Source organism: Galeopterus variegatus, unplaced genomic scaffold, assembly GCF_000696425.1.
Source record: "Galeopterus variegatus unplaced genomic scaffold, G_variegatus-3.0.2 Scaffold836, whole genome shotgun sequence".
Lineage (NCBI taxonomy): Eukaryota > Metazoa > Chordata > Mammalia > Dermoptera > Cynocephalidae > Galeopterus > Galeopterus variegatus.
In genome coordinates, this window is record NW_007726947.1 from 242,800 (window position 1) to 254,870 (window position 12,071).

Genomic DNA, 12,071 nt, shown 5'->3' on the forward strand with positions numbered 1-12,071 from the left:
TCTTTTTTAATAAAATAAAATAACACATTTTTATTATGATAAGATATACATAAAATTTACTGTTTTAGCCATTTTTAAGTGTGCAATTCAGTAGCATTAAGTACATTCACAATGCCGTGCGACTATCACCACTATCCGTCTTCAGAACTTTTTCATCATTCCAAACAGAAACTGTAACTCCCTATCCCCCCGCAACCCCCACAACCCTTGCTAACCTCTATTATAGTTCCTGTCTCTATGAATTTGACTACTCTAGATATCTCATATAAGTGCAATCATACAATATTTGTCCTTTTGTGACTGGCTTATTTCACTTGGCATAATGTTCTCAAGGTTCATCCAGGTTGTAGCATGTATCAAAATCTCATAATATTGTATTGCATGGATATACCACATTTTGTTTATCCACTCATCTGTTGATGGACATTTGGGTTGTTTCCACCTTTCAGCTATTGTAAATAATGCTGCTGTGAACATGGGTATACAAATATTTGTTTGTGGACTCTAATTCATCAATCAAAGGCAATAATCTATAGCTATCACAAGGGAGATTAAAGTCAGATTTAAGAAGAACCTCATGGTTTCTTACTATCAGTGACCAAAGCAATGGCCTTTCCCTCTCTGCACAGTTTTAATATGCAGAGATTCCTGTGCTCCCCCTAATCATGCCCCCATCCCCAAGACGAGGTGATGCCGGGAATGGCTGCCCTGTAGAGGATAGAGGCTTTAGCAGTCACTGGGGTCAGAGATTGGGGTGGTTTATCTTTAGGAGCTGGTTGGTGAGGGGTTCCTTGTCTTCTCTTGGGCTCTGGGTATGTTTGCCACCAACCTCCAACCTCAGACCCAACTTTCCCCTTTCCCTGACAACATCCAGGCTGTCTCACTTTTTCTCTCCCAGGCTAAATCTGGAGTGTGAAGCTGCTCTTCTTCCCAATTTAGCATTTGAATTAAAGTGAGAACTGAGTGTGGCTGGGAAGCTGACTCCCATCTGTGTTTGTGAGAGAGTGAAAAGGAGAGCAAGTGGGCATGGGCACCTGCTGGGGGACTCAGAGCAAGGGCAGCTGATCTGGGCAGTGCCTGGTTAGCTCAGACACCCATCCTTAGGTGCAGGCAGACAGCTAAGCAGAAAGATGTGAGGTTTGAAGGGGGTTGTTTTTCCAGGAGTGGAATAATGCTTCAGGGGCATCATTCAAACATTCCACAAAAATGTGCCAGGCCCTGTGCTAGATGCCAGGTAAATGATAGTGAACCAGCTGGTTCCATTGCCTATGCCCCTCCTTTTAGTCTGGTGGGGAAATAGACTCAGAAACAGGCAATGACCAAACAGGGTGATGTGTGCTGTCGGGGGGAAGGACAGGTATGGAAGGAGCCTTGAGGAGGCATCTAACAGCTTGGATGTGGGGTGGAGGAGCCATGTCTGAACTGAGACTTGAAGCACAAGCAGGACCTGACCTGGGTAAGCAAGAGAAGGTGGGAGAACTGGGCATGCAAAGATCTGAGTGGGCATGGCTTCTGCAAAGCAGGGAGCTGGTACTGGGTGAGCTGGGCTCAAGAGGGCTCAAGAGCTTCTGCTGCCTCCTACTCTCCACCTCTTCCTTCCCTCTCCTCCCCTTCTTCCAGGAGAACAAAATCAGATGAGAGGAACATGGGCCAGAGAATTCTGGGAGCATGTGGGTACCTTCTGCTCAGGCTCCAAATAGTCCAGTGGGGTTGGGAGGCTACAGTCTCCTTCTGAATCAGCCACTCAGAAGGTTGGACCTGGCAGGCCCAATATGGACATAGAACAGAGGAAATGGGACCAGGACCGCATCTTGGGAAACTAAGGTATTGGGAAGGGTCTCTGCTTGGTTTACCTTACCCCATCCTTCCCGGGGGGCTGGCTGAGCTGATCTCTGTGGGACCCTTCCTCTTCTTAGTTGATGGGACTGAATCATGATTTTGACTGAGCTGGGAATGGATCGAAATCTTGGCAAAGAAAGACCCTCTGTTAGGAGAGGCAGGAAAGAGCTGTCTGGGGGGCCATACATTTTCCTGTCACAGAAATGACAGTCATAGCTCAGGGATACTGGTATAAAACTCACCATCAATATTTCAAGCAGCATTATTTATTGATCACTCATCTGGCAGGGACAAAAGGAGAGGGTAATTCATAGGGGATGCAGGGCTGTTGAGGTCAGTTTGGGAAAGAGGTGAGTGAAAGGTAGATCATTAAGGAGCCTCACCCCATCCCCTGAAAGAATACTCTGATTCCAAGGTTCGGGGACTAGGGACTTTTTCTCCTCTTTCAACCCCACAACACCACAGATGAAAATAAGGGATGAGGCAGGGGCCAGGGAAACAAGGATCAAGCTTGGGACTGCCATTGTGGCCACCAGGGAGGCCATATCCAGGGAAAACTGCAGCTTTGTGAGCTTCCCACCCTCCAGGCCCAAATCCCTCTCCCAAGTTGCTCTCCTCTCTTGACTCTGAAATCAGCTCCAGCAGCCTCTTTAGATGCCATTGCAGACTGGGTCCCTTGGGCTGAAGGGCCCTCCCAGGGTCAGCCCTGCAATTTCCCTGCCCTGAGGAGGGTTCCTGATCCTTGCTCCAGGGAGTGCCTTCTTCTGGGTCTGCCCATTTCCTGTAGGGAAGTGGGCAGGGGGTGTGCACACAGGCTGGGCTTAGGAAGAGATTGCTTGGGAATCCACAGGTTTCGTGTCCACTCTCAAGGATGCCTTCTTCATGAACCTCTAACTTGAGGAGTGAAGCAGGAGGCACTCTGGTCACAAAATCTTGAGCCCTCTGGCTGCAGGAGAGGGTTGCCCCTGCGGGGCGGGGAATCCCACTGGGCGGGAGCTCTGCCACCTAGTGGATTTTTCACTCCTTGCAGGCTTCCCTCCCACCCTTTGCTGCCTCCAGCCTAGATATGGAACATACTCTCAGGCAGGACCCAAACCGAAGTTGCTGTCAGGATCCAAGGACTCGAGGTGCCCTCCTCCTCCACACAGGCCTGGCCCATCTCAGAGAGGGAAAAATTGGGGAAATTTGGGAAAGAGGTAATCATGAACTGGCTGAAATGTAAGATAGTGGGGAAACCGTCAGGGGCATTTGGCCTGGAAATAGCCTCTCCCTGGGGATGCCACAGATAGGGGGACCATGGCCCAGAACCCCCAAAGCCCCTCCTTCCTCTGTCTGCCCTGCCTCCTCCCAAGCTGGGTTTAGCTCTGCTGATCCAGGGAGAGCTGGCATAGGCTGAGGGAGCTGCTGGCTTTCCTCTGACATCACAGCCTGGAAATCCCATTCTAAGCAGGTTCTCTGGGTGTGGGGCACCCACAGAAAGTGAGGGGGAGTCAAGTGAAGCAGCTCCAGGCCTGAGGCCATTATAGTCACAGACCTCAGGCTTGGCAGGCTGCCCAATGCCCCAAACAAGGTGTGGGTATGGGGCATAGCTCTAGACCCCAGCCCCAGCCCCCAACCCAAAGCTAATACCTCTCAAGCCCGCTGGGGACCCAGAAAGTGATCTAGTACCCTCTACAGATCTCTGGCTTCTTAACTCTCTTCTGACATCTCTTTTTTACTCCCCTGGCCTGGAGAGATCTACTGAGGCAGAGGAGCGAGGACAGGTGATCCTGGAGACTGAGGAGACAGCAAGGGGTCACCCAGACCCCAATCCCAATGTGTCCCACCAGTCAGCCTCCTCCCTGGAGCCTTTCCACCCATTCTTTTTGTCACCCTCCATCTCTGCTCTCCTCTCCTGCACCACAGGGACAGGCCCTGTGCCCAGAGTTCTAGAAGTCTGGATGTTTCCACAGCAACAGACCAATGAGCTTGGAAATCTGTGCATGTTTCTGTTGACACAGGGAAACCCAGTGTGCATGGGAGCCCAGCAATGCAAAATCTGGCAGTGACCTCCTTAGCCAGCAGTCACCATGGGTGTATGAACAAGTGTGTGTGTGTGTGTGTGTGTGTTATGCAGCAAATGAGATTTAGATTAGAGAGAGCCTAACCTGGTTTCCTGGCCATATGGTAGCTGCTAGCATGGGACTGCAACATTTTACTCTCTGGGGATCTTTCTAGAATGAGTCTCTCTCCTGAATTCTACCCTGGCACCTTCCTCTCCTTTCTGATAAAGAAAGGGGCCAAATTGCTCAGAGATCAATGGTGAAAGGAATGACCTTCAGAGGGCTGGTTAACTGGAGGATTCCAGGGAAGACAGAGGGTATCTAACAAGCCCTCCCCACTATGACCTCCATTCAGGAGGCTCTTGGCTAGCTTGGCTCAAGTGCGGCAGGCGGACATGCTCTGTGATGCCAGGGAAGGATGAGGAAAGCCTGGTGTAGTGGCATTTTGCCAAAGTTGGGGTGCAGAGCCTAGGTCTAGGACCCTACTCACATCCCCTGCCACACCCCTGCCCTGCCCCATTTTCCTTCCACAAGGCTGGGCTGCCATTTCTCTGCCGCTGCTCTGTCCCTCCCTCCCTCTCCACTCTCTTCCTTTGTTGATCTCTCCTCCACTGCTGCCTCTGCTTCTTTGCCATCCTTTCCCTTCTGCTGGGTTCTGGCCTTCCACGGTCTCATCCACAGCCAACTGTGCTTCTTGGCCACTGGGGGCCCATGCTCTCCCTGCCAAGGGCTCGGACCCCATGCCCAGCAGCCTCCCTCCTCCAGCCTGGGCCAGCAGTTCAGAGCTCAGCCCTTTCCTTTCCTGATGCCACTCTGGGTGTGCTTCTTTGGCCTCGGCCCTTGGTTCCTTATCTCCCTTGTCCCCAGGGCCCATGGGGCTGGTTCCTCTGCAGCCTGTCTTGGCTTCCCCATTTCTGCCTCTTCCCTCAACCCTTTCAGGTCTCTGGCTCAATGGCCCCCCCAACATTTTTTGGCTTTTCTAGGCACTGGGACCACCCAATCCCCCAGCCCTGACCAGCAGCCCCATATCCCATCCTTTCTTCCCGGGGGGCCTTACTGGGTTATCTGTCCCCAGAGACTGTACCTGGCACTTTCCATTGGATACCAGAAGGTCATTTGGGGTCTCAAGGAAAAATTTGGAAGGGATAAAATAATCTTTGGGGATTGGAGCCTCTCTTAGGCTTTATCTTGTACCCCCAAGCCATTTTCCCATACTGAACCAACCCCATGCCTGGAGATCAGAGCTCCTGTGTTCACAGTCTGACCTTCTCCCCTCCACCCCCCACTGCTGGGCCATGCTTCTCACTTGAGGTCCTTCCTACCTGTCCACTGGGAGGGGCAACAACAAAGCACAGAGGCCAAAATAACCGAGGTGTCAGAGTTTGGTTTATTGGCTCATCCAGTGCCACAGGTCCAACGGGCACCCTCTTTGCAAGGAATCGGGAGCCCCTCGGCTCTTGCATTTCTCCTCCTTCTTCACATGTTCCTCCTGGCCCTGACTGAAGCCATGGCGGGAGCTGGGGCAGGCTGTGGGGCGGAGGCTGGGCTCTGATCACATAGGGCCCAGTCTGCTTGGCACAGGAAGGGGACCCTGGGGCAAGGGAGGATGGGTCCCCCAGTGAACAGGAAAGGAGCCAGCTCAGCAAGGGCCTCTACAGTAGGCTCCGAGGAGTGGAGGAGTCTGGCCCAGATAAGTCAGGAATGGGATGAGATGAAAGGGGTCAAGGGCAGAGGAGGAGGTGAGAGACCCTCAGAGCTCCTTTCTCTCGTGGATTAGAGTCCTTTGTACTCAGAGACTAGGAGGGAGGTCGAGAGGGGGAAAACCCAGCTGGCTGTGGGGCTGAGGGTGGTAGGAGGTGACTACTGGAGAGAGTCCTTTACCCAAGCTCCCCCCAGCCCTAGACCCAGAAAGATACACACACACACACACACACCCCTGGAACCCTTGCCTCTTTTTAGTGGGGACATGCAGCACCCAGCCCTACCCAACGCCCAGGAAAAGAGCCTTTAACTGCAACACTGGCCTGGCAACCCTGGTCGTGGAAACACATGCTGACCCCCCTATCCTCATCACAGCTGTAGCCTGGAGGCCCCTGACCAGCTTCCCCATTTGCACCCCCTCTGCCAGGGGCCTTCAGGCCCATCCTTGGTCCATCTGGGCTGTAACTGCCACCCCCAAACGCAGGGTAAGCAGTGGGGGCATGTTTGGACCTTAGAGAAGGCACTGCGTGGGTGGGGACAGGGCTGGTGCAGGGAGAAGAGCGGTGCAGGCTGAGGAGCCCCTGCCTCCTCGGGTGGCTCAGTCCTCACAGCCCCTGGTCCAGCCTCTACCCTCAACCCCACAGCTGGGCCCCCTCCTCTTTTCCAAGCGCCTTCCAGAGGAGTTGCCACTGGGCAGGCACTGGAAATGGCCATCTGAGCGTCCTCAGGGGCCCAAGACCCCTGGGCTGTGTGGGCACAGTGTGGGGCGGGGGCTGGGCTGCGGCCCTTCCTGAGGTGTCCTCCTAGCTCTGCAGCGTGTGGGATGGAGGACCTCATGCTGAGTCGCCCCCGCCTGAGGTCTTCTTCTTGGGCCGGACCTTCAGAGTCTTGGAAGCCAGCGGCTATGCAAGAAGGGGGAAGACAGAGGGCTCAGCCTGGAGCCACACCCCTTCCCATTTCCCCGAGCTCTGGCCTGTGCTCTCACCTCAGCTCTGGGCACTTTCTTGATGGATTTGACCCTCTTGGGGGCTTTGTCTCCCATGTCCTCCTCAGAGGTTTCTGTCCGGGGATCTGCCTGGTTTGTGCTAGACCTTAAACTCAGGGCGGGGTCATCTCCTGGTTGGGGGGAGCAGAGGAGAACAGGGGTCCAGGAGTCTCTCCTACCTGGCCTCCTTTCTCTGGTGGCCCTCACCCCGACCCTGGGCCCTGACTGTACCTAAGTCCTCAATGGTGTCCAGGAGGCTGCCAGGGCTGGATCGGAGGCGGCCATCAGGCCCCTGCAGGGGCAGCGCATCCTCGTCCCGGATCAGCGTCAGGTCCTGCATGCTAAAGCTTCGGAGCTTCTCTGACAGCACCCCCTGGCCCTAGGGTCACCACCACGCACCAGGAGAGCCAGGGGAGGGGCGGGGTGGAGACAGAGGTCACCATAGTGCTGGCGGCAGCCCCTGGGCTCAGTGCTTCCCCCACACACCTCCTCAAGTCCTACACAGTGCTGAGAGGCAGAGGCCATACTTTCCCTCTGGATGGATAAGGAAACTGTGGCTGGGCAGTGGCAGTGACTCAGCTGGAGAGTTGTAGAGCCAGGACTGGAACCCCGAGCTGCACAAGCCCCAAGCCTCCACAGCCCTGACAGAGTGGATGCCAAGGGGCCTGGCCAGGGGTACCAGATGAACAAGATGGGGCCCTGGGACTCTGGGCCTGCCCCCTTCTCACCTTGGCAGCAGCTGTGACTGCGGCATTGGCGGCCAGGTTCAGGCCCCGCTTGCCCACCCTCATCATGGTCTCATAGCTCTTGTCTCGGGCCTGCGTGATGTACTCATCGATCTCCTGAGGGGTTGGAGGGGAAGGAAGAAGAGGTGAGAGGTGGGCACTGCTGTTGAGGCAGCCCTACCCTTGTTCACACCTGGACAAAGGCACTGCCCACTCCAGGAGGCCATGGCCCGCCAGATCACTTGAGTCTCTGGGCACCCACAGGTTGAGCCAAGAATGGACATGGGCACTGGGATGCCTTGGTCTGGGGCAGGCTGTGAAGCAAACGGAGAGTGGGGGCAAACCTTCTCCTTGTTGGACAGTGTTGGGTGCACAAACTTGCGGTAGAGCACACTGGAGCCCTTGGTGTAAGGGGACAGCAGCCATATCACAAAGGCAATCTTGAGCTCAAAGTAGAAGGGGAACCTGTTGGGGGGACAGAAGCAAGTGCAGAGCACGGGGCAGGGAATCAGGAGGTGCACTGGGCTGCATGACCCCAGGCAGCCCCTCACCTCTTATGCGTTTGGGTCCCCATGTGGTTCATGGGACTGGTCATTTCTAATCCCAAGGGGACTGGGAGGCTCAGCTGAGACTCTAGTGGGGAAGGTAAAAAGCGACCCCCAAAGCAATTTCTCCTAACAGTGGTTCTCCTTGCGCCCTCTTCTCTCCATGTCCCAGGCCCGTCACTCCTAAGGAAGACCCCATCCTTCACCCTGGAGTTAATGCCAAGGCTATCTCCCTAACTTTCCAGGTCCATGCCTGGGTTCCCCCCCTTGTCTTCCTGCTCTCCTTCCCATAAAGAGGAGTGGGCTTCTCCAGCTGTGCTCTGGTCCCACCCCTCGATGCCATGGCTGCTCCTCACTTTTAAAGAGTGCTGTCCAGGGCCGACCTGTGGCTCACTCGGGAGAGTGCGGTGCTGATAACACCAAGGCCACGGGTTCGGATCCCATTTGGGATGGCAAAATAAATAAATAAAGACTGCTGTCCATCGTCCTCAGCTCCTCCTCCTCAGGCCACAAATCCCTCAGGTCTCCTATGCCCTCACAAGGCCCTCATCAGAGCTCTCTCCTTTGCTTGTGTCAAGATGCATCTACACTCAGCTACCCTTAATTTTTTTTTTTTTGGTCCTTTTTGAGACCAGCCGGCACTGCGCTCAGCCAGTGAGCACTGTGAACGCGCCGGTCATCCCTATATAGGATCCGAATGAACGCGCCGGTCATCCCTATATAGGATCCGAACCTGCGGTGGGAGCGCTGCTGCACTCCCAGTGCCGCACTCTCCCAGTGCCGCACTCTCCCAGTGCCGCACTCTCCCAGTGCGCCATAGCTCGGCCCATTACTACCCTTAATTTTTTTTTTTTTTTGGTCTTTTTCCGTGTCTGGCAACGGATCGCAACCCTCAGTGTTGCCCCCGTACCGGACCAGGACCGGCAACGGGATCGCAGCCCTCGGTGTTGCTCCCGTGCCTCGCTCAGCCAGTGAGCGGGAACCGGTCTGTATGTGGGATCCGAACCCTCGGTGGGAGCGCCTCCGCGCTTCCCAAGCGGCGCACTATAGCAGTGCGCCACCGGGCCGGCCCAACTACCTTTAATTTTTAACCCACCTCTTTCCTAATCTACTTTCTCTACTAAAACTATTTTTCTCAACTACAAGGGCCTTATCTACAAATGCAATAATATTTTGTTCTCTATCCCTCTTTTGACTTCCAATGTACTGTCACTAGTCTTCTCTTCCAAGAGGCATTTGCTCATTCGGTAAACATTTTTGAACTCCTGCTGTAAATATACAGATGATTAAGACATATTCCCTGTCTTCAAGGTGCTCATACACACACACAGTGCCTGTAAAATGCCTTGGAAATGCAAGCATCCAATGTTTATAGCATTGAATCATGTCTATTTTACAAATAGGAAACTGAGGCCTAGAGAATTGTGATCTGCCTAGTAAGTGTGGGAGAGCATGTCTTCTGAACTCCACTAAAGTGCTTTGGCTGCCACCAGAAAAAAATGTGGGGGTTCTGTATGTTCTTAGTCTGCTGATCAAGTCAGACATGGTGGGGAATATCGAGGACCCCATGGGACTGTCGGGAGTGGGGGTCCCAATATTCTGTTTGACTGGCTGAGTAGAAAAAGACAGGCCCTGGACCCTGAGATGTAGGGAGGGGATGCTGGACCTCACCAGGAGAGCACTATATCCGTGAGAGTCTCGGCTGTGGTGAAGAAGGCAAACACGATCCAGTACATCATCCATTTCACCTGAGGATACAGAGGGCAGTGTTTGCTGGGGCCTGGGGATGGGGGGCCAGAAACACCCAGTGCCCCAACTCTGCCTGCTCATCATGCCAGTGCTGAGGGGAAGGAACACCCAGGACCAGAGCTCTGCCTGCTGATCATGACAGGACTTGGGGGAACACCCAGGACCCCACCTCTGCCTGCCAACTATGCTGGAGGTGCTGTGGGGAAGGGACACCCAGGACCTCAACTTTGCCTGTGGATCGCACCAAGCTTGGGGGAAGGGAACACCTGAACCTCCTTTGGTTGAGGGTCCTGTTAGTGGCTAATAGTGTGGGTACGAAATCACCCCCATCTGTAATGTGACCCACTGTCTTCCCCTATGTCTGCCATGTGGGTTGGGTAGTCAGCAAAGGGTCATTCACTCACATATTCCTTCACGTTTTTTGTCTTCACGGCCTTGTAGGAAGAATAAGCGGGGTACAGGGTGCCAAAGATGAGCCTAGGAAGGCAGGGCAAGCATGGTTAGTGGGCTGGTCAGCCAAGGGCAATGGCCTCTTCTTCCCAGATGTGCATCAGTCCCTGGGTAGGTAAGGGGAGAAGAGACAGAACTCCAGAGTGCCACATCAGAGGGACTTATGAACTCAGGCCAGGGGTTAAGGTCAAAGCAGTCAATACTCAGGTGATATGCATGCACGGAGGCCCCAGGCAGCTAGGATGATGCCCCTCCTCCTCCATTGTTCAGTTCTACTCTAGCCCCTGATAAATGGAAAGACCCAGAGGCCAGAGGGTCCAGTGTGGTCCGTTTAGCCATGATCCTGGGTTATTCACAAACATGGCATGGGGAGTGGGGGTCTGGTCACTCCCATGGGGGTGTGTTCCTTCTTGACCCCATGCCCATTTATACCCATTTGCCCTTACCCTCCACCTCCCATACTCAGAGCCAGCCTGGGTAGGACAAGCTCTGCAAGAGAACCTGATACGACCTAACAGGGCACACTGTACCTGGCAGTAAGAGGCACCACTGTGGCCCTGGAGAACAGAGGGCACAGAGGCAGGAAGCCCTGGGAGAAGCAAAGGGGTCTATTCCCCTATGTAAACACCTCTGGGAACAGGCTCAGAGGATGGCCCTGGGCTCAAGGCCCTGGCTGGTGATCCCATTACAGGTCATAGGCAGGACACAGGTGGGGGAGGAAGACTGATGCCCCTTAAGGAGCTTGTCCAGGCAAGAGAGAAGTACTACCTTGAAGGCCACATGGAGGTATGAGACCCCTAGAGTTTCTCTGGAATGGAATAGGGGAAGAAGAGAGAAAGTCCACTGGGTCTAGAGGAAATAGTACTCAAGCAGCGACAGCACTGAATGGGAAGAAGGCAGAAACGTGGGGTTGCTGGGCTGTCAGTCCCTCATGGTGGAGGCTGAGGGGTGGGGTCCTGAGCTAGTGCAGGGGTTGGCTCTGAGGCCCAAGAGGAGCCCCTGTCAGGCCCAGCCCCTAGACAGCGTGTGGATGCTGCCCTTCCTACGTGGACCAGCCTGCTGGATGCCGGTTACTTCCAAACCTGCCTGTGCAGAGGCAGTGCGGGGCAGAATCCTCAAGGACAAAGTCTGGGGTTTGGGGGGGTTTGTGTGTGTGTTCCCTCCTGGAGCCTGGGGGAGGTGCCGGGGACACAGCTCCACAATGTGGCTCCCCCCAGTGGCTGAGCATACACATCCTCTCCCAGTTACCTTCCACACTTTGTCCTCCAAGCATCCCTGCTTTCAGATACCCAGACTTCCTTCCTGGGGGCCTTAAGAGCATGTGTCCTCATCCCGGGTCTCTTGACAGTCAGTGGAAGGGGGAGGAGGGCCTGGGCCCTTTGGGGAGGCCCAGGGAGCTGGCGATGCCTCTAAGCTGTGGAATGGTGAGGCCTGCCTTGCTCCTCACCCTTTTCTCGTACCCCACTTCCCCCGGGAGATGAGGAGCTCCTCCAGCCCGACCTGCCAGGTGGGGGAGGGGCCGTCCCCTTATAAATCAAGCCGTGCTGCTTAGACCCTAGGATAGGTGCGTGAGCAGGGAATTTTTTTTTAAAAAAGGTTATTAAAAACAATGTGGGTGAGGTCCCTGGGAAGCCTGCCACGGTCCCCTAATTTTTCACTGTCCAGTCCTAGGTCCCACATCTCCATGTCCCTGGGGACCCCAAATAGGGACGATATGCCTTTAGGTGACTCTGCTGTATGAAGCCCTGGAGTAATCCATCCCGAGCTTTAGTAGCCCCCAGCCCCCACCCTCACCCCCGCCCTCCATCACCGGTCCCCATCGCCCCCCACCGGGGCGCGCCCCGCTGCCGCCGCACTCACACCACCAGGCGAGAGATGATCCAGGACACCATGGCGGGGCCGGGCGCGGCGCGGGGCGGGACCCGGCCCAGGCCGAGGATGCAGCTGCAGGAGGTCGAGCGGCGGCGGCAGAAGAAGCAGGACCCGCAGTAGCAGAAGCAGCCACAGCAGCCGCCGCCGCGGGGGCATAAACTAT

At 54.9% G+C, this 12,071-nt stretch overlaps 1 protein-coding gene across 2 annotated transcripts; it reads right to left on the reverse strand.

Annotated features, from left to right (window-relative positions):
• Positions 1-5,245: 5,245 nt before the first annotated feature.
• On the reverse strand, positions 5,246-12,057 carry REEP2 (receptor accessory protein 2). 2 transcript variants are annotated; one of them, XM_008572789.1, is made up of 8 exons: positions 11,897-12,057; positions 9,991-10,063; positions 9,509-9,585; positions 7,637-7,757; positions 7,296-7,409; positions 6,799-6,946; positions 6,568-6,698; positions 5,246-6,484 (listed from the first exon to the last, which is right to left on the reverse strand). In XM_008572789.1, exons 1-8 carry the CDS (start codon positions 11,926-11,928, stop codon positions 6,416-6,418), a joined length of 765 nt encoding a protein of 254 aa, XP_008571011.1. In that variant the 5' UTR covers positions 11,929-12,057; the 3' UTR covers positions 5,246-6,415. The 2 variants fall into 2 exon arrangements, with proteins under 2 accessions (XP_008571011.1, XP_008571012.1); XM_008572790.1 differs by having other exon boundaries at positions 6,799-6,940; positions 11,897-12,039.
• Positions 12,058-12,071: the final 14 nt, after the last annotated feature.